General features: G+C 43.1%; 1 protein-coding gene across 1 annotated transcript; it reads right to left on the minus strand.

The window, feature by feature from the left end:
* Positions 1-1,803: 1,803 nt before the first annotated feature.
* Positions 1,804-4,971, minus strand: LOC123075314 (glutaminyl-peptide cyclotransferase). The gene is made up of 11 exons (XM_044497951.1): positions 4,663-4,971; positions 4,512-4,568; positions 4,180-4,215; positions 4,020-4,084; positions 3,839-3,902; positions 3,486-3,603; positions 3,307-3,404; positions 2,716-2,786; positions 2,551-2,578; positions 2,391-2,445; positions 1,804-2,304 (listed from the first exon to the last, which is right to left on the minus strand). The coding sequence occupies exons 1-11, from the start codon at positions 4,948-4,950 to the stop codon at positions 2,195-2,197; spliced, it is 990 nt and encodes a 329-aa protein (XP_044353886.1). The 5' UTR covers positions 4,951-4,971; the 3' UTR covers positions 1,804-2,194.
* Between the last annotated feature and the right edge of the window lie 18,213 nt (positions 4,972-23,184).

A 23,184-nucleotide genomic window follows, 5' to 3' on the forward strand; every position in this document is an offset into this window, starting at 1 on the left:
GCATGTTGTTTCTCCACATCCTTGAAATGGCCTCAATTTTTTTCATGACCTTCTATGATCAATTCAAGACATCATGCCAAGTTGTTTTGGTTTTCGATAATTTTTGCATTTTCTGGCGTTTTCTCGGTCAAAAAAGGTCGATAAAATGACAGGACGTGTCACAACTTGCATACTGAGTCGGAAATCGTTCAAACCTGACATGGATTCCTACCATGGGTATCCCCACCTTCTTGCAAAAGGTTGGTTCATTTCAAGAATATCCAATACTAGACCATGTTTAACATAGGGTGTCCGGATAGGCAGAAGGCTCCGGTTTTGGGAACCTTTCAGAAGGTTCCGAAATCGCTTTTCTGGCTGGTTTCCCTTTTAGTATTTTATTTTATTTTTTATTTTTCTTGTTTTTCATGTTTATTTTTTATCCGCACTGTAAAAAAATTGTTTGTAGTTTTTTAAAATGTTCGTGTTTTCTGTTTTGTTCCTATTTTTCGAAATGTTCTACTTTTCAAATTTTTTTCTTTCTAAAAAATATGTTTGAGATTCCCAAAAATCACGTTTTCACAAATGTTTTATTTTCTTGAATCACAAATTTGAAAATGTCGCATTTCCCAAAAGTTTTTCACAATTTCAAAAAATGTTGCCATTTTCAATTTTGTTCATTTCCTATTCCCCAAAAAACGTTCACATTTTCACAAAATATCTCAGTTTCTTTTAATCACAGATTTTAAATGATTGCGTGTCTAAAAAATCCAAAAAGTAAATGAGATCGGATTTTTAAAAAAAATATCACGGCTTATGGTTCATATAGACCAGGCTACCTTTTTGGACACCAAATCTCATTTAGTATAGTGGCTACCGAAATGGTAGACTTGCGCGAGGTCCCAAGTTTGTTCCCTGTCGCACACTTTGGTTTATCTTAATTTTCTCAGCTCATGTTTTAAGTTTTACCGGGACATTAAGTTTCTTAAACTTTCGCGTTGATAATTGAACACCAAAGGTTTGAAGCAATAGTGACTAGCACAGCGCACTCATCACATAGAGGATGCAGGTTCGAATCCAAACGTCATCCTTTTTTGTAATGAATTTTCTCCCTGCACCAATAAATGGGACGGCCCAGGTGAGCCGCCCTTGCGCAAAACATACCAACAATAGCTTGTATGGTACGCAGGCTATGTATAGGAGGTCTTCATGTAGAAGATGTACTTAAAAAAAAGACCATCCTGCCCTTTATTATGAAGGGGTATGGATAATCTCAGCCATCGATGTGTTTAAGGAGGGTTTACTGAAGCAGAAGTGTAATTTTTATGTGGCGTCCCTCTGATGATTGATGGCCAACAAGATGATGGAAGGAAGACTCCTCCATCGGTTCGGTTCTCAGTGAATTCGATCGATTTGCTTCAGCCTCTCTCAAGCTCCCTCTAGCTTGCGTCAACCCATTTCTTTTGGATGTTCTTGCATCCATCAACCCATCAGTCGTCGTCATCGTCGTTGCTGCGATTTTCAAACCGCTGCAACAGCAAAGCTAGAAACGGCATGACCAGGAGTTCGATTCAAGCTCTATATCTATATCTATCTCTATCTGTTCTATCTATATCTAGGTCACGTTCAACAAATTACGGGGGGCTCAGTCAGTCAGGTGACGCTCAATTAGGAATTAATTACCTGGCGGCCCAGCGGAGGCAGGGGCTGGCGGCAGCGGCACTGTATATCACAACGTGCTGTTTCTCCATAAATATTGCTCACTGAACAGAGGTTAAGTAACTACTGTCACACCTAGAGATGAAGAAATCTTACTGTAACAGGATATGGAGCATGTTTGCGCACTGACCATTATTATTTTTTCCTCCCGAAACATCCATTTACAAATGCTCGGCTACTTCCAACATACTGATAATATATTTGATTTAAATCTATGTCTACATCACTTGTACTAATGTCTCTAAAAACAACCAACGAACCATCTTTGCAAGATACTCCTACAAGGAACCATCACTTGTAATCATTCTTTTGGTATGTTCGCAGCATGATTATACATACAACTACACGCCTTCGGCATGGAACTGACGACCAGCTAGCTCCCGCCAGTTCACTACCAAGTCACGACAACAATAATCCTATCTTCAAACCGCCAATTGCCTCGAATCGGCCAGGAGGCACATAATACATGTACATATCCTCGCCGAGGAGTCGACGCTTGTCAGCGATAAAAGCTTGCCCTTGGGCACAGTTTCTCCACGGACCCATCCGGTGGCCCATCCACCGGACGCAACTTGATCTCGTAAAGCTTTGGCCACAGTTTCCCGGTCACTGTGAGCAGAGTGGAAGGGTTAGTTGGCCAAGAACCTTAGAGGCTTTGATCCACGGACCGAAACTGCAAGTGCAGAAGGACTTACCGAACAGTCTGTCATTTTCTTCGTCCCAAGCTATGCCGTTCAAAACATCAATTTCCTGGAACATGGACCGGATTTTTAGTGCCATGTCACTCCCGATACTGGATTTGGATTATGTACGTCTAACAATGCAATTAGCCAATGAACCATAGGGGCTGCTCACCGTGTTGCCAGAATTCCACAACTGCTGCCTGCAAAATTAAGGACACAAGGATCGATTATTACTTCAAATGCAGACATTACAGAAAAACAGAGCAATCTTATGAAGAAACTCAGTGGTCAGGAAATAGGTATAGAACAACAGCAGTGATTTCTACTCAGAGCATACCTCAGCTCATGAAGAAGGATCCAGCTCGCCACTTGGCCATCTTCATGCGAAACTCTAGCTATGCAATCTGTCTGCACATCATAACTTTCGATACTGAGAGGCGCACTTCACAACATTCTAGCAAATTGGTAGGCAGTTCACATTGTATATGATACTTGAATATGATCAAACTTTGCATGGAAAACACAGCTAAGACACAAATGATATTAGCTAGCCATGCTAAGACCTCGGTTACCTAATCGCCAAGTCAAATGGCGTTAGCTAGTCATGTCTTGTAGAAGACATAAAAAAATCAGACCAGTTAATTGTACATCAATTGCCTATTTCAGAGTATCAAGTGTAACAAAGGACGACTCGCAAAAAAAAAGTGTAATAAAGGACAACACAGGATAAAACTTGGATACACTTCAGTACAAATTGAGTCAAACCTCATAGTTAATTGTTAAACTTAAACCTCATAAACGACACCAGGGAGCACTTTAACATCAACACTAAGGTATTACTAATGAAAATGTTCTGGTCCTTGAGATCTTGATCAATATAATAAAACATGAAAGCAATATGGTCAAGGTAGTGCATAACAACTCTAACCTGCCAGACATTTGCCCATACTTCACCATTTATATATTCCAGTTCATTAATATAGGAAACGTCATTGTCTTGATATTTCACAGTTACTGTCTTCGTTACTGTATCAACAGAGACATCAAACAAAAGAAATTATGTCTCAAAGCTAACAGAATATCAAGTGCGTGATTAACTTAATATACCTTCAAGTGATATTGGATCCAGCTGGTACAACTTTGAAGTACCATCACTGCCAAATAGGATTTTTCCATCTGTAGCCAACCCCCACCCGTCACGCATTTTATGGGTAAAACTTTCACGCTGCAGCAGAGAGCACAATAACTTGTTACCTCAGACATCAACAAGAAATGACTGAACAACTTGAGAAATGACCAGTAAAATGCGAAGTGAATGGTTGTAAACCCATATTTCAGAAGACCAGCAGACAATAGATATTGACAGGTCAGGGTTTGGAGATAATTAGCCGAGACTTTAAACAGAAATATCTGAATCATCTGTAAATGCACTAACATAGAAACAGGAGCAGCAGCATTACTTTGCTAAAGTTATGTCGGTCGTATATGAATCCATCATTCTTCAACCAAGTAACTTGAAACAATCTACAAAAGATAATTTTAAAGCAAATGAAATGAGATTTAACAGGACCGCGGAAGCAAACAGAGCCATCATGTTCAAGAAAGCAATTCTAATGCCGGGTATAGTTGAGGTTTATCTACCTGTCGTCGAGAAGTGTTAGGCCTTCTCCAAACATATGTCCATCCATTTGGTGCTGATCTAAAACCTGATAAATGACAAAGCAGTAACTAGTAATTTAGTGTAGGGTAGGTGAACAATGCTGTGCAATGTTAAATAAGGAAAGTAGAGTATTTGACGTACTTTGCCAGTTTGAAGATCAACCTTTCGGACCGACGACTGTTCAGAAACAGAATTAGAAGCATTTAGTGCTTTAGAAAAACCGCTTGACAGAAAGCAAGCAAACGAAACAAATGCAACTTGCAAACTCAAGTAACACTAGATTTTCAACAGCTCATAACAGTGATAGCCAGTCTGCTTGTTTGCACTAGGGAGGCATGAATCCCAAGGTTCATAATTCAAGTGAAACTAGAGGTAATTTGTTGTGGAAAAACCAATGAAGTATCCCTTAGCATATCATAATTACATCACCGTAATCCACGAGAAGAGATCCACATTGCATTGCAGTACATTACCTGGTGATAAAGGCCAGTGGACTCGAAGAGAGTGTCGTTTCCCGCGTACAGGAGACCCTGCCAAAGAAAGAAACCACGCGATATGAGGAAAAAAAATTCCCCATGTGAGAGGAGAGGAGCGAATGAGATCAGGAGGGAGCGGAGTGCGTGCCTGGGTGAAGGCCTCGGGATCGTGGGGGTACTCGCGGACAAGGTCGAAGGAGTAGAACCTGGCGGCGGCGGGCGCGGGGCGGCGGAGGAGCGCGGCGGGGAGGTAGTCCGGGCGCCAGACGGCGGCGGCCGCCGCGAGGAGGAGGAGCGCCGCGAGCGCGGCGCCGGCGGCCGCGATGGCCGGGCGGCGGAGGCGCCGCGGCGCCGGGGAAGCGTTGGGGGCGGGTACGGACAGGGCGATAGGCGCCATTGAGGAGGTCGGCCGCCTCCGTCGGGAGCCGGCGGTCATTTGGGTCTAGATTAGTCGAAGGAGAAAAGGTCAAATGTAATTCTCACTTTGGCACCTACTTCTCCAGTGATTTGTAGGAGTATTTAAGGTTGTCTTCCAAATTTCTTGACTGAAAATGTGGACTTTGGAATGAATCTCTACTATGAAATCTTTTTGAATTTTTTTCATGCAACATCGTGATTTGATTTTGCGAAATGTGTCTTCGTGCCAATGTTTCGTCACTTAAGCCATCGTGTGAATATAAGAATGTGCGATGATTATATATTAAAACCAGCGGAGTAACCCGCGCATTTGCGTGGCTAGATTATGGCTTGTTATTTATTTTTTGGACGTGGCTAGCGGGCGCACGCGCGCCCAGCAGTCTAGCCGAGCGCACCTTCCTAATATAGAAGGGACCATTGCGCGTGCTGTCCGATCGCTGAAAAAGGAAAGAACCGGTCCCCCACTCTGCTGTTCCCCGCGTGATTAGAAAGATGCTCTGCCACGTCAGTTCGCATGCATTAATTTGAGTTTCAAAAAATTTAAAAAGCCATAACTTTTGATTCGAGTATCGAAATTCAGATCCGTTTTCACCACTGGGTTTCTTGCGACGAGTTCTTGAAAACTAGATCCCATATGGATAGGTTTCGATGAACTTTTTTTGAGCAACTCTGTGTGGTATATATGCAACTTTAGTGTTATCAGTAAGCAACTCTTCTTGTTTGTCTAATATGACTTCCTATCATCTTGGTTTGTGTAAAAACCAAGCAACTGACCTAACAAACCAAGCATCTGTCCTAGTAAACCAAGCAACTGTCCTAGTAAACCAAGCAACTGTCATAACAAAACCAATCGATTGTCCAAATAAATCAAGCAACTGTCCTAACAAAACTAAGCAACTATCCTAACAAAACCAAGCAACTGTCCTGGCAAATCCATGCAACTACATTATCAGAACACATAATGCATAATGTCTAAGCAAACCAAGCAACTGACCTAACAAACCAAGCAACCATCTTAACAAAAAACAAACAATTTCAATAACAAAACCAAGCAACTGTCCTGGCAAATCCATGCAATTATCCTATCAAAATATGTTGTCATCACCAAAGTTGGCTACCGAAGATGCTTAGTTGCCCATATACGGTCAAAAATATTATTTGCCGTGATTTCTAAGTGGTATATGACATACTTGCTTGATAAATTCATTAGTACATATAATTTAATAAAAGTTGCTTATGTTTAAAACTAAAGTTGCCTCGTTTAGGATCAAAGTTGCTTTTTTTTAAAATTATCAAAATGTGCTCATATGAGATCTAGTTTTGAAGATCTCGTCGCGAGAAACCTGACGGTGAAAACGGATCTTTGTTTCGACGCTCGGTTGAAAAGTTATTACTTTTTTTTAAATGAAACGGAATAAAGAGTGTGTCAGCACATGCATGCGCGTTAGTATCTTTTCCGTAATTATGGGACGCGGTCCCCTTAGCTGTCGCTATCATCAATAAATGTTGAATTATCATTTAGTGCATGCGAGTAAAATGTGCGACCGGTCGCGGCAAACGAGCTGCGCTGCGGTGCGTGCGCTCGCGCCAGCGAACCAGCGCAGCTGCACTAGAAAGTATTTAGGTTATTTTTTATATTTATACTTGTTTGACATCTAAAATATGTATTTAGATGTTAAATACACATTGTATATTAGGAAGCTTATTTAATCACATGTCAAGGAAACATGAGATTCAAAGATAAGTTAAATTTAAAATGTATACCATTATCTTATAAAAACTACCACATAGATATAGTACAATATAGGACCTATGATCTCTTTGTTTGCAACATAAGTCTACTATTTTTGTGTGTAACATATATCTTTCCTTTAATTGTAATTGTTAAAGTTAAGACGAATGGGACATATATTTTTGGACTGTTTTCCTCTAGTTATGGTTCTTTTTAGGTATTTCCTCGAGCTATGCATATGTACATGAGATTATTGTTTTTACAATATTACGTGACATTGGATTATTATGTGTAGCGTGCCTTGCTTTAATTGTTTTCTCCTAGTAGAATTTGAACCCGAATCAAACTTGCCGCGTCTTCTCATGCATGTGAATTTCTTTAGGCTTCTCATATGCACGTTATTTGTGATTGCGCTTTCCAATCATACATACATGTACGTGGCAAACTTTACATGGCAAAATAGCGCATACACATAATATTTGTATGTATCGTTTACATTTTAAATCTTAACCGTTTGTATCTAAAATTAATTGTTGAGAAATTTTTTTATCTGTCTGGACAAACGTGATGGCTTGTTTGCCTGTATATAGTAGTTAGATAGATAGATTGTTATGTTGTACATGACGGCAATTTTATGGTTTATGTCATGTCAACTTTTGTTCGTTTCATCGTGCTATGATATCATATCTTTCTTGGAACTTGCCAGGCTTTCATAAAGTTAGTAATGGTAACATTTTTATGGATGAAAATTTTATTCTACAAGTCATGGCAAACTATTTGTATTTTAGCTTTATACATTATTATTTTCTAGATGTCTGGCAATTTTATGTTCTATATCATGGTAATATTTGTGTGTGTGTTTTGCTTTTTTTAATGTGTATTTGATGTGGTTTATATCATGGCAATTTTATGCTTTATATCATGGCAAAATGTTGTACGTCTAAGCATGCTACGACCATACATCTACAAAATTCCATATTTTTTATATCATGGGCAATTTTCTCTGGTTTTTTTTTTCTAGTCTCAACAGGGTTTCAAATGTGTTTTTGTATCTAGTTGCCATGTCATAATAGTAAATTTAGATGTGTTTTTGTATCTACTCCCTCCGTTCCTAAATATAAGTCTTTGTAGAGATTTCAATATGAACCACATACGGATGTATATAGATGCATTTCAAGTTTAGATTCATTCATTTTGCTCCGTATGTCGTCCATTTAATGGAATATCTACAAAAACTTATATTTAGGAACGGAGGGAGTAGTTGCCATGTCATATGGTATTCTTGTAAAAAATGACAAAATCAAAGCTAATTCAAAAAACACTGTTTGGAGGAATGGTAAGGTCAGATTGTATTTTCCGAGCGAGCGAACGTTGCCCAACCTACCCAACCCATGTTTCTCCTCTATATGTGTATACTGGGGGGGGGGGGGGGGGGGGGGGGGGATGAATGTACACTAGGATACACACAAGAGTACCTTAAAAAACGGATACACGCAAGAGTGTTTGTTGTGCTGGTGTGGTGTGTTGAGACGAGATCATGGACAAGTGTCACCTCCTCCATGTATTTTTCCGTCTCTCTTTCTTGTTCTGTTGTGATTTCTGGATACAGTACCTTAATTAGCGGTGAGGTGTGTATCTTGTGGCAAAAATACAGGTGCAATAAGACAAGTGCAGGAAGGTGACATGAAGGTGACTCGGGAGACCAGGGCATTAAACAACACCGCCGATGCTGCAGAGGCTGACAAAGCAGTGCCTGTGAGGTGGCAGCGGCCGGCCGTAGGTATCCAAGGAGAGGGAGGTTGTTCTTCTTCAGTTTCAGTAACCTTGCTTTGCCTTGGTAATTTGATTTGGCTGCGTGCGTCTGGAAATGCATGCTTTGATAATTACCACGATTGTCTTGTCTAATGCAGACATTGGTGGTCAAATCTGCATTTCAGAAACAACTGTGCCCACTGCCCAGTGCCAGCCATTTCTCTAGGACGCAGCGCTGGCTGGCTAGTGCCTAGTGCAGAGTGCAGAGTGCAGAGTGCAGATGCAAGTCAGAGTGCAGATACAGCTATACAAGTGTACTTGCCCTTTTGAGTTTCGAGGATTCAAAAACCCCAAACCAACTGCAGCTCCGTCACTCAATGCGAGGGCACCAACTCAGAGCCAAGAGCACTTTATGAGCCATTTTTTTTTCACCTGGTGATTTGACCCATCATATACATTCTCCACCATGCATGGACACATTTTGTCACAGATTGTTCTTTCTTAGAGATGTCACAGGCACATACTCATCTGTCAAGGTGCTAGTAATACACATTGAGGTCACCCATGCATGGACACCCAGCCCAAACGCCAAAAATAGCATTACTTTTGTCAAGGTGCTAGTCATATGTACTCATCTGTATCTGTATTAACAAAGCAGAACAAAATCAAACCTTGTCTGATGATCACAACAAGAGACAAGATAGAGGCACCAACTTAAAAGAATCTCCTAACCTTCATGCGTGTCTTCCTATCACCGCACAATATATTCTTTGTCTCATCGTCTCTTCTCAGAAAACACGTTTAGTTGGCCTTCTCTTCTTATAAGCGCCCCACCACACACCCATCTCCAACCCTACCTCCTCTTCTCCTCCTAGCTCATTGTTCAAAGTTCAAACACATATTTTCTGTCTCTACTTCCTCATTGCCCGTAAGCTCCTGTGAATGGCGTGCCTGTCCCAGTCGCCGTCCGGCCGGCGCCTGTCGGAGCTGCTGGAGGAGAGGCAGGAGCCCTTCTTCCTCGACCTCCACCTCCTGGAGAAGGGCTGCTCGGGCCGGCTCCTCGACGGCTATGACACCGCCCTGTGCTGGCCAGCCGCAGCCGCCGGCAACGACGCGGCGTCCGTGCTCAAGCGACTCACCAGCAAGAAGAAGAAGAAGGCGGCAGCGAGCACCCGTGGGAAGAAGTGGCAGCAGCAGCCGGCGGCGGGCTCCGGGCTCCTCCGGCTGCTGCTCTCCAAGATCCTCCACGGCAAGGCGGCCAACCAGAAGCCCGCCGCCCTGCAGTGCTCCGAGTCCTTCAAGAGGGTCGCGCCGTCGCCGCTGCCTTGCTCCTCCAAGCATCTCGACGCCGTGAAGCTCAGGGCCGACGCAGGGGTCGGCGGCGGCCACGAGACGGAGTACTCCGACTCCGAATACGACAACGAGAAGCAGCAGAGCCCGGTCTCCGTTCTGGAGCACCCGTTCGACAGCTCTCCTGTCCACGGCCAGAGCAGGTTCTCCTGCGTGCAAGACTCGCCCAAGAACGCCATGGCCATCGTCCGGGAGCTCCTCATGGAGATGGAGACCGCGTACACGCCTGCGCTGCGCACCCAGTTGTTCGACAAGTCTGAGGACCTCGTCAATGACACCAACGATCTTGTCGACCACGACGGCGACGACGACTACTACTATCGCACGAGCCCTAAGAACTTCCATGAGGACGACGAGACCGCGGCCGCCGGCAGCCCCGCCACGAGCGCCGCCTACTGGGCGACGCACCGAGCGGAGCTGGCGAGGGTGTCCGAGCTAGTCTCCTCGGAGGTGCCAAGGTCGAGACTAGACGCCGCCAGCGTGCAGCCGGAGCGACGGGACGTCGGCGCCGACATAGAGACCGCCTTGCTCGATGCTTTGGTGCTGGAGCTCGTCATGGATCTCGGTGGCTGCTGATCGATGGCGCCCAATCCGCCGGTGTAGGTGCAGGAGGAAGAACATAGCGGCGACCTCTACGTTGCTCTGCTTTTGTTGGGTAGTTGCTCATAGGCCGGGCCCTAGTACTCAGTGCCAAGTGGAGGCTGTAGACTGATAAGCAGGAAGTAATTGAGAAAAATATACATTAATGAATTCCTTTGTTCTTTATGGCTTAACTAAACAGAGAGAACAAGCTCTGTACTTTTTTCCCTACATAAACTAGCTCTGGGTTTGCACACGAAGACGTCATCGTGTACGATCGACGTTGAGCGTGCTACGCAAGATATGTTGGAGGAGGAGCCTCGTCGGGAGCGCTATACGCAAGACACACCATGGAGATTTTTTGAAGACCCGAAGCCCCACACGCCGAGGAGTGCCGCGTCAATGCGAGCAGCGGCTATGGGCTGCCCCAGGTCGACCATAGAGCCTCAAGGTTCACTGTCGTCGAACACGAAGAACAACGAAGAACGAGAAAGAATAAACACAAAGGAGAGATAAATAAAAATGGTGAAGGTAAAAAGTGGTAGATTGTATGTGAGGCGGCTAGACTTGCCGTATAAGAAAATGACTACAATTCTTGTCCAAAGTGTCAAAAAAATCGACCTAACTCGGAATCACCCGCGGGCACCCGGTCGGATTGTCTAGCCAAAATTTGGCCGGATAGTCCAGCCATCTCGAGATCTGCAAACAACAGCACTGTTTGCGGGGTTTACAGGTCACATATGACCACAAATGACCCCCCCACCCACCCCAAAAAGTATTTGTCTCGATGAAATGAACAACTTTCGTATTGAATGTTCTAGGATTCAAGGTCATATTGAGAATGTTTCGTCTCGTTTTCTGACTAGTTGAGCTAAAAAAGCACGAAACCTTGTGAAAGTGCTCTAATCCCCAAGGTAAATCTTGATAATTCATGTAAACATATCTTGAAGAATTAATGAGACTTCCATGTATATTTCAGGAAAAATTCTTTTAGGTACAACATTGGAATGAAAGGTGACCCCTAAAAAAGCTTAAAGATAGGTGTTGGACAAGCCAGCGGAATCTATATTTTTATTTTACTCATCCAAGATGTGATTGAGTCCATAGGCATGTCGATACTATTAAAAGCGGATGAGGATTTGACAATGAGCCTTTTGCTCCATGTGCTTCAAGATGATCAAACTCCAAACCTCCTCAAAATCCTTCAAGATTTTTCAATATATCTACCTACTCTCGGTGTTGCCGAAGCACTTTCACTCAGAGCCACCGATACAACCAGATATAGTCATTGTTCCAAACCCTAGTTCAATCGGAGCCTCCAACGTTCCATTTGGAGTCACCAAAGCGACTTAGCAAACCTTCTATTCTCATGTCTAAATTTTCGGGCAAATTCAATCAACAATTTCGACGTTAACAGAGAGTGTGCCAATGCCAAGGTACCCACCTCAGGGCCACCGACTGAAATAAGTCATACCCACTGATGCATCTAAAAGTTGACACTATTGTTCAACTCGGGGCCACTCAGCACAACTAGTCGGAGCCTCCGAGCTGTGCATAAAGTGTCTAACGGTTAGATTTTTGGTCCAGTCTATTTATACCCCACATATCCCACCAGTTCAACTAGAGAGAGAACTCCACCTGCATGTGTTGATTTGAAAGGGAAATCCACCCCAAGCATCCAATCAACCATTTGAGATCTAACCCCCTCTTTCTTTCCATTCCTACCTTCTCCAAATCCATGACCAATTCTTGAGAGCGTTTTAGTCTTGAGGAGATTATCTTTAGCACAAGAGCAAGGGATCCACTATTAAGCAATCTCTATTCTGTTACTTTTGCAAGGTGTGTACCTCCTAGATAGCCTAGGTGTGCTTGGAAGTCTTCTAGTTTGTGAAGAAGCCGTGAACTTTGTATGTGCCCGGAGGTTGCCTACTCACTAGAAAACAAGGGACTTTTAGCGGCGGTAGACTTGTCTCACATAAAACCGTTTTTCGTCACCGCAAATGTTCTGTTTATGGTCACCCCCACCATCACTGAATCACCATCACGAAAGTAAATCTCGGCGGTACCACTTTTTTCGTCACCTAAGATCGCATCTTAAGAGACGGTTCATGTTACTGGGGGTGGAGAAAATTAGCACGACAATTAAAACAGTAGGCGGGAAGGAAAAAATACATTTGGTTGTATTTAGTTACCATTCAGATTTTCTTTGCATTTTTCATAAAAAAAGAATGCAACACAAATGTTGGTCAAAAAATGTGGAATTTCTTGAGTGGTCTTACTATAGGTGTATTAGTGAGGTGAACAAGTCTCGCAACCAATGGCAAGTGTTTGGTTGACCTTTGATTTGAAAAGGTTTGATCCACCACGATCTGTGTGTTACGCACAATTCAACAGGAGAGGATTACGATGAACAAAACTTGTCATTGTCCATGTTACATGGACAATAATGGGCATGGGTCATGTCATGTAGAATTGATGATCACAAGTTGAACCTCACATTTGAACTTGCCAACTGATGATGCTGACTCGTGTCTACTCTTTAAACATCTCAAATGTAGGATCTTCTTGAAGCACCTTGTGATATTAGCATTCCAACGCCGTGTACACTAGTTATACATGATGTAGGCAATACATTATAGATGATTTGCAGACTTATGTGTTATATCTCATCTAGTTTTATTTAGTCACCATTCGAGTTTCTTTGCATTTTTCATCAAAAATGAATCCAATACAAATGTTGGTAAAAAAGCGAAATTTGTAAGTGGTCTTACTATAGGCGTATGACTGAGGTGAAAAAGTCTCGCAACCAATGGCAACTGTTTGTTTGACTTTTTCTTTGAAAAGGTTTGATCCACCACCATGTGTTTGTTACACACAATTAAGCGGGAAAGCTTTACGAGTTAGTAAGGCTCCAGGGAAGATGATCAAACTCCAAACCTCCTCAAAATCCTTCAAAAAAATTCAATATATCTACCTACTCATTTCCATTCAGTGTTGCCGAAGCACTTTCACTCAGAGCCACCGATACAACCAGATATAGTCTTTGTTCCAAACCCTAGTTCAATCGGAGCCTCCAACGTTCCATTTGGAGTCACCAAAGCGACTTGGCAAACCTTCTATTCTAATGTTCGAATTTCCGGGCAAATTCAATAAAAAAAATTGACGTTAACAGAGAGTGTGCCAATTCCAAGATACCCACCTCAGAGCCACCGACTAAAATAAGTCATACCCACTGATGCATCTAAAAGTTGACACTATTGTTCAACTCGGGGCCACTCAGCACAACTAGTCGGAGCCTCCGAGCTGTGCATAAAGTGTCTAACAGTTAGATTTTTGGTCCAGTCTATTTATACCCCGCATATCCCACCAGTTCAACTAGAGAGAGAACTCCACCTCCATGTGTTGATTTGAAAGGGCAATCCACCCCAAGCATCCAATCAACCCTTTGAGATCTAACCCCCTCTTTCTTTCCACTCCTACCTTCTCCAAATCCATGACCAATTCTTGAGAGCGTTTTAGTCTCGAGGAGATTATCTTTTGAAGCACAAGAGCAAGGGATCCACTATTAAGCAATCTCTATCTTGTTACTTTTGCAGGGTGTGTGCCTCCTATAGAGCCTAGGTGTGCTTGAAAGTCTTCTAGTTTGTGAAGAAGCCATGAACTTTGTACGTGCCCGGAGGTTGCCTACTCACTAGAAACCAAGGGACTTTTAGTGGTGGTTGACTTGTCTCACGTAAAACCGTTTTTCATCACTGCAAATGTTCTGTTTATGGTCACCCCCACCATCACTGAATCACCATCGGGAAAGTAAATCTTGCGGTACCACTTTTCTCGTCACCTAAGATCACATCTTAGGAGACGGTTCATGTTACTGGGGGTGGAGAAAATTAGCACGACAATTAGAACAGTAGGCGGGAAGGAAAAAATACATTTGGTTGTATTTAGTTACCATTCGGACTTTCTTTGCATTTTTCATATAAAAAATGAATGCAACACAAATGTTGGTCAAAAACATGGAATTTCTTGAGTGGTCTTACTGTAGGTGTATTAGTGAGGTGAACAAGTCTCGCAACCAATGGCAAGTGTTTGGTTGACCTTTGATTTTAAAAGGTTTGATCCACCACGATCTGTGTGTCACGCACAATTCAACAGGAGAGGAGGATTATGATGAACAAAACTTGTCATTGTCCATGTTACATGGACAATAATGGGCATGGTCACAAGTTTAACCTCACATTTGAACTTGTCAACTGATGATGCTGACTCGTGTCTGCTCTTTGTACATCTCAAATGTAGGATCTTTTTGAAGCACCTTGTGATATTAGCATTCCAACGCCGTGTACACTAGTTATACATGATGTAGGCAATACATTATAGATGATTTGCAGACTTATGTGTTATATCTCATCTAGTTTTATTTAGTCACCATTCAAGTTTCTTTGCATTTTTCATCAAAAAAGAATCCAACACAAATGTTGGTAAAAAAAGTGAAATTTGTAAGTGGTCTTACTGTAGGCGTATGACTGAGTGAAAAAGTCTCGCAACCAATGGCAACTGTTTGTTTGACTTTTGCTTTGAAAAGGTTTGATCCACCACCATGTGTTTGTTACACACGATTCAGCGGGAAAGCTTTACGGGTTAGTAAGGCTCCAGGGAATCTGAAAATTGTCCTTTGGAAAATTGCACATGTCTGTCTTCCCACTGGTTTCCAACTGCAGTAGCGCCGTATTGTTAATTCAGATGGCTGTATTTTCTCTGGTTGGGTGGAGAGAGCGGAGCATCTACTTCTCTTTTTGCCCGTTTGCTCGTGATATCTCGAAGTTAGAGCTATCCCCTCCAAGTTTGCAGAAAGAAACTTGTCAATGCCAAACCGTGGATTTTTTTACTTTCTTGACCAAGGGTCGTCCCTTTTGGATAAGGATTGTCGCAACAATGATGTAACGGCTTGGCATATTTGAAAGGCTGGAAATGATGCTCGCAACAACGCTGTTGTGTTGCATTGATGTAGGATGGCTAAGAAGATTAAAGGTTATGTGAATATGATTGTGCAACATCTTTCCCAAACTGATTCGACCTCTAGATGTGATTCTTCTTCGTCAGTTGCTCAAAGGACTACACCGCCGAAAGGATCCGTCATTATTAATGTGGATGTTGCACTATTCTTGATCTGCCAAAGGATGGTGGTCGGCGTTGCGATCCGGAATCACAACAAGAATTGCTTGTTGGCATGTAACATGGATATTGAGGGGATCATGAAGCCTGAACTTGTTGAGGCTTTGGCTTGCCGCCATGCCCCGGCCCTCGACTGCGATGAAGGTTTTTCTAAGCTAATCCTAGCCTTTGGAAGTCTCTCTTTAGTTCATATACTCGATGTTGCATGCAAGAGTCGATCTAAGCATATTTGGCAAAGCGTGAACCAAATATTAGGAGGGGCCAAAATAAGTGTATGTAGTAAAAAAAGCCTAGGATGATCGAAGACACTAGAGAATTAGTAGAGAGATTAAGTGGAATCTAAGCATATGTGGTTTCCTCTGGGAAGGGGGGCCAAGGCTCGGTAATGTCCCGCCTACGCTCCGCCACTAATTGTAGGCACGGTGGTTGTTGGCATTAAGTCCCTGGTAGTAGGTTTTCAAGCTTAGTCTTTTATTGAGGTAAGACGTTTGTGAAGGAAATATGCCCTATAGGCAATAATAAAGTTATTATTTATTTCCTTATATCATGATAAATGTTTATTATTCATGCTAGAATTGTATTAACCGGAAACATAATACTTGTGTGAATACATAGACAAACAGAGTGTCACTAGTATGCCTCTACTTGACTAGCTCGTTGATCAAAGATGGTTATGTTTCCTAGCCATAGACATGAGTTGTCATTTGATTAACGGGATCACATCATTAGGAGAATGATGTGATTGACTTGACCCATTCCGTTAGCTTGGCACACGATCGTTTAGTATTCTGCTATTGCTTTCTTCATGACTTATACATGTTCCTATGACTATGAGATTATGCAACTCCCGTTTACCGAAGGAACACTTTGTGTGCTACCAAACGTCACAACGTAACTGGGTGATTATAAAGGTGCTCTACAGGTGTCTCCAAAGGTACTTGTTGGGTTGGCGTATTTCGAGATTAGGATTTGTCACTCCGATTGTCGGAGAGGTATCTCTGGGCCCACTCGGTAATGCACATCACTTAAGCCTTGCAAGCATTGCAACTAATGACTTAGTTGCGGGATGATGTATTACGGGACGAGTAAAGAGACTTGCCGGTAACGAGATTGAACTAGGTATTGAGATACCGACGATCGAATCTCGGGCAAGTAACATACCGATGACAAAGGGAACAACGTATGTTGTTATGCGGTTTGACCGATAAAGATCTTCGTAGAATATGTGGGAGCCAATATGAGCATCCAGGTTCCGCTATTGGTTATTGACCGGAGACATGTCTCGGTCATGTCTACATAGTTCTTGAACCCGTATGGTCCGCACGCTTAAAGTTTCGATGACAGTTATATTATGAGTTTATATGTTTTGATGTACCGAAGGTAGTTCGGAGTCCCGGATGTGATCACGGACATGACGAGGAGTCTCGAAATGGTCGAGACATGAATATTGATATATTGGACGACTATATTCGGACACCAGAATGGTTCCGGGGGTTATCGGATATATACCGGAGTACCGGGAGGTTACCGGAACCTCCCGGGGGTTTAATGGGCCTACATGGGCCTTAGTGGAGAAGAGGAGAGGCGGCTAGGGCAGGCCGCGCGCCCCCTCCCCCTCTAGTCCGAATTGGACAAGGAGGGGGGGGCGGCGCCCCCCTTTCCTTCCTCTCTCTCTCTCCGCTTTCCCCCTTCTCCTAATCCAACAAGGAAGGGAGGGAGTCCTACTCCCGGTGGGAGTAGGACTCCTCCTGGCGCGCCCCTCTCCTGGCCGGCCGCCTCTCCCCCCTTGCTCCTTTATATACGGGGGCAGGGGGCACCCCAAAGACACAACAATTGATCATTGATCTTTTAGCCGTGTGCGGTGCCCCCCTCCACCATAGTCCACCTCGATAATATCGTAGCGGTGCTTAGGCGAAGCCCTGCGTCGGTAGAACATCATCATCGTCACCACGTCGTCGTGCTGACGAAACTGTCCCTCAACACTCGGCTGGATCGGAGTTCGAGGGGCGTCATCGGGCTGAACGTGTGCTGAACTCGGAGGTGCCGTGCGTTCGGTACTTGATCGGTCGGATCATGAAGACGTACGACTACATCAACCGCGTTGTGTTAACGCTTCCGCTATCGATCTACGAGGGTACGTGGACATACTCTCCCCTCTCGTTGCTATGCATCACCATGATCTTGCGTGTGCGTAGGAATTTTTTTGAAATTACTACATTCCCCAACAGTGGTATCAGAGCCTGGTTTTATGCGTAGATGTAATATGCACGAGTAGAACACAAGTGAGTTGTGGGCGATACAAGTCATACTGCTTACCAGCATGTCATACTTTGGTTCGGCGGTATTGTTGGATGAAGCGGCCCAGACCGACATTACGCGTACGCTTACGCGAGACTGGTTCTACCGACGTGCTTTGCACACAGGTGGCTGGCGGGTGTCAGTTTCTCCAACTGTAGCTGAACCGAGTGTGGCTACGCTCGGTCCTTGAGAAGGTTGAAACAGCACTAACTTGAAGAACTATCGTTGTGGTTTTGATGCGTAGGTAAGAACGGTTCTTGCTCAGCCCATAGCAGCCACGCAAAACTTGCAACAACAAAGTAGAGGACGTCTAACTTGTTTTTGCAGGGCATGTTGTGATGTGATATGGTCAAGGCATGATGCTAAATTTTATTGTATGAGATGATCATGTTTTGTAACTGAGTTATCGGCAACTGGCAGGAGCCATATGGTTGTCACTTTATTGTATGCAATGCAATCGCCCTGTAATGCTTTACTTTATCACTAAGTGGTAGTGATAGTCATAGAAGCATAAGATTGGCGAGACGACAACGATGCTACGATGGAGATCAAGGTGTCGCGCCGGTGACGATGGTGATCATGACGGTGCTTCGAAGATGGAGATCACAAGCACAAGATGATGATGGCCATATCATATCACTTATATTGATTGCATGTGATGTTTATCTTTTATGAATCTTATCTTGCTTTGATTGACGACAACATTATAAGATGATCTCTCACTAAATTATCAAGGTATAAGTGTTCTCCCTGAGTATGCACCGTTGCGAAAGTTCTTCGTGCTGAGACACCACATGATGATCGGGTGTGATAGGCTCTACGTTCAAATACAACGGGTGCAAAACAGTTGCACACGCGGAATACTCAGGTTAAACTTGACGAGCCTAGCATATAACAGATATGGCCTCGGAACACGGAGACCGAAAGGTCGAGCGTGAATCATATAGTAGATATGATCAACATAGTGATGTTCACCATTGAAACTACTCCATCTCACGTGATGATCGGACATGGTTTAGTTGATTTGGATCACGTGATCACTTAGAGGATTAGAGGGATGTCTATCTAAGTGGGAGTTCTTAAGTAATATGATTAATTGAACTTAAATTTATCATGAACTTAGTACCTGATAGTATTTTGCTTGTCTATGTTGATTGTAGATAGATGGCCCGTGCTGTTGTTCCGTTGAATTTTAATGCGTTCCTTGAGAAAGCAAAGTTGAAAGATGATGGTAGCAATTACACGGACTGGGTCCGTAACTTGAGGATTATCCTCATTGCTGCACAGAAGAATTACGTCCTGGAAGCACCGCTAGGTGCCAGACCTGCTGCAGGAGCAACACCAGATGTTATGAACGTCTGGCAGAGCAAAGCTGATGACTACTCAATAGTTCAGTGTGCCATGCTTTACGGCTTAGAACCGGGACTTCAACGACGTTTTGAACGTCATGGAGCATATGAGATGTTCCAGGAGTTGAAGTTAATATTTCAAGCAAATGCCCGGATTGAGAGATATGAAGTCTCCAATAAGTTCTACAGCTGCAAGATGGAGGAGAATAGTTCTGTCAGTGAGCATATACTCAAAATGTCTGGGTATAACAATCACTTGATTCAACTGGGAGTTAATCTTCCGGATGATAGCGTCATTGACAGAATTCTTCAATCACTGCCACCAAGCTACAAGAGCTTCGTGATGAACTATAACATGCAAGGGATGGATAAGACGATTCCCGAGCTCTTCGCAATGCTAAAGGCTGCGGAGGTAGAAATCAAGAAGGAGCATCAAGTGTTGATGGTCAACAAGACCACCAGTTTCAAGAAAAAGGGCAAAGGGAAGAAGAAGGGGAACTTCAAGAAGAACAGCAAACAAGTTGCTGCTCAGGAGAAGAAACCCAAGTCTGGACCTAAGCCTGAGACTGAGTGCTTCTACTGCAAACAGACTGGTCACTGGAAGCGGAACTGCCCCAAGTATTTGGCGGATAAGAAGGATGGCAAGGTGAACAAAGGTATATGTGATATACATGTTATTGATGTGTACCTTACTAATGCTCGCAGTAGCACCTGGGTATTTGATACTGGTTCTGTTGCTAATATTTGCAACTCGAAACAGGGACTACGGATTAAGCGAAGATTGGCTAAGGACGAGGTGACGATGCGCGTGGGAAATGGTTCCAAAGTCGATGTGATCGCGGTCGGCACGCTACCTCTACATCTACCTTCGGGATTAGTTTTAGACCTAAATAATTGTTATTTGGTGCCAGCGTTGAGCATGAACATTATATCTGGATCTTGTTTGATGCGAGACGGTTATTCATTTAAATCAGAGAATAATGGTTGTTCTATTTATATGAGTAATATCTTTTATGGTCATGCACCCTTGAAGAGTGGTCTATTTTTGTTGAATCTCGATAGTAGTGATACACATATTCATAATATTGAAGCCAAAAGATGCAGAGTTGATAATGATAGTGCAACTTATTTGTGGCACTGCCGTTTAGGTCATATCGGTGTAAAGCGCATGAAGAAACTCCACACTGATGGACTTTTGGAACCACTTGATTATGAATCACTTGGTACTTGCGAACCGTGCCTCATGGGCAAGATGACTTAAACGCTGTTCTCCGGAACTATGGAGCGAGCAACAGATTTGTTGGAAATCATACATACAGATGTATGTGGTCCGATGAATGTTGAGGCTCGCGGCAGATATCGTTATTTTCTCACCTTCACAAACGATTTGAGCAGATATGGGTATATCTACTTAATGAAACATAAGTCTGAAACATTTGAAAAGTTCAAAGAATTTCAGAGTGAAGTTGAAAATCATCGTAACAAGAAAATAAAGTTTCTACGATCGGATCGTGGAGGAGAATATTTGAGTTACGAGTTTGGTCTTCATTTGAAACAATGCGGAATAGTTTCGCAACTCACGCCACCCGGAACACCACATCGTAATGGTGTGTCCGAACGTCGTAATCGTACTTTACTAGATATGGTGCGATCTATGATGTCTCTTACTGATTTACCGCTATCGTTTTGGGGTTATGCTTTAGAGACGGCTGCATTCACGTTAAATAGGACACCATCGAAATCCGTTGAGACGACGCCTTATGAACTGTGGTTTGGCAAGAAACCAAAGTTGTCATTTCTTAAAGTTTGAGGCTGCGATGCTTATGTGAAAAAGCTTCAACCTGATAAGCTCGAACCCAAATCGGAGAAATGTGTCTTCATAGGATACCCAAAAGAGACTGTTGGGTACACCTTCTATCACAGATCCGAAGGCAAGACTTTTGTTGCTAAATTTGGAATCTTTCTAGAGAAGGAGTTTCTCTCGAAAGAAGTGAGTGGGAGGAAAGTAGAACTTGATGAGGTAACTGTACCTGCTCCCTTATTGGAAAGTAGTTCATCACAGAAACCGGTTCCTGTGACACCTACACCAATTAGTGAGGAAGTTAATGATGATGATCATGAAACTTCAGATCAAGTTGTTACTGAACCTCGTAGGTCAACCAGAGTAAGATCCGCACCAGAGTGGTACGGTAATCCTGTTCTGGAGGTTATGTTACTGGACCATGACGAACCTACGAACTATGAAGAAGCGATGGTGAGCCCAGATTCCGCAAAATGGCTTGAGGCCATGAAATCTGAGATGGGATCCATGTATGAGAACAAAGTGTGGACTTTGGTTGACTTGCCCGATGATCAGCAAGCCATTGAGAATAAATGGATCTTCAAGAAGAAGACTGACGCTGACGGTAATGTTACTGTCTATAAAGCTCGACTTGTTGCAAAAGGTTTTCGACAAGTTCAAGGGATTGACTACGATGAGACTTTCTCACCTGTAGCGATGCTTAAGTCTCTCCGAATCATGTTAGCAATTGCCGCATTTTATGATTATGAAATTTGGCAAATGGATGTCAAAACTGCATTCCTGAATGGATTTCTGGAAGAAGAGTTGTATATGATGCAACCGGAAGGTTTTGTCGATCCAAAAGGAGCTAACAAAGTGTGCAAGCTCCAGCGATCCATTTATGGACTGGTGCAAGCCTCTCGGAGTTGGAATAAACGTTTTGATAGTGTGATCAAAGCATTCGGTTTTATACAGACTTTTGGAGAAGCCTGTATTTACAAGAAAGTGAGTGGGAGCTCTGTAGCATTTCTGATATTATATGTGGATGACATATTACTGATTGGAAATGATATAGAATTTCTGGATAGCATAAAGGGATACTTGAATAAGAGTTTTTCAATGAAAGACCTCGGTGAAGCTGCTTATATATTGGGCATCAAGATCTATAGAGATAGATCAAGACGCTTAATTGGACTTTCACAAAGCACATACCTTGACAAAGTTTTGAAGAAGTTCAAAATGGATCAAGCAAAGAAAGGGTTCTTGCCTGTGTTACAAGGTGTGAAGTTGAGTAAGACTCAATGCCCGACCACTGCAGAAGATAGAGAGAAGATGAAAGATGTTCCCTATGCTTCAGCCATAGGCTCTATCATGTATGCAATGCTGTGTACCAGACCTGATGTGTGCCTTGCTATAAGTTTAGCAGGGAGGTACCAAAGTAATCCAGGAGTGGATCACTGGACAGCGGTCAAGAACATCCTGAAATACCTGAAAAGGACTAAGGATATGTTTCTCATTTATGGAGGTGACAAAGAGCTAGTCGTAAATGGTTACGTCGATGCAAGCTTTGACACTGATCCGGACGATTCTAAATCGCAAACCGGATACGTGTTTACATTGAACGGTGGAGCTGTCAGTTGGTGCAGTTCTAAACAAAGCGTTGTGGCGGGATCTACATGTGAAGCGGAGTACATAGCTGCTTCGGAAGCAGCAAATGAAGGAGTCTGGATGAAGGAGTTCATATCCGATCTAGGTGTCATACCTAGTGCATCGGGTCCAATGAAAATCTTTTGTGACAATACTGGTGCAATTGCCTTGGCGAAGGAATCCAGATTTCACAAGAGAACCAAGCACATCAAGAGACGCTTCAATTCCATCCGGGATCTAGTCCAGGTGGGAGACATAGAAATTTGCAAGATACATACGGATCTGAATGTTGCAGACCCGTTGACTAAGCCTCTTCCACGAGCAAAACATGATCAGCACCAAGGCTCCATGGGTGTTAGAATCATTACTGTGTAATCTAGATTATTGACTCTAGTGCAAGTGGGAGACTGAAGGAAATATGCCCTAGAGGCAATAATAAAGTTATTATTTATTTCCTTATATCATGATAAATGTTTATTATTCATGCTAGAATTGTATTAACCGGAAACATAATACTTGTGTGAATACATAGACAAACAGAGTGTCACTAGTATGCCTCTACTTGACTAGCTCGTTGATCAAAGATGGTTATGT

The sequence above is a fragment of the Triticum aestivum genome, chromosome 3D, assembly GCF_018294505.1.
Source record: "Triticum aestivum cultivar Chinese Spring chromosome 3D, IWGSC CS RefSeq v2.1, whole genome shotgun sequence".
Lineage (NCBI taxonomy): Eukaryota > Viridiplantae > Streptophyta > Magnoliopsida > Poales > Poaceae > Triticum > Triticum aestivum.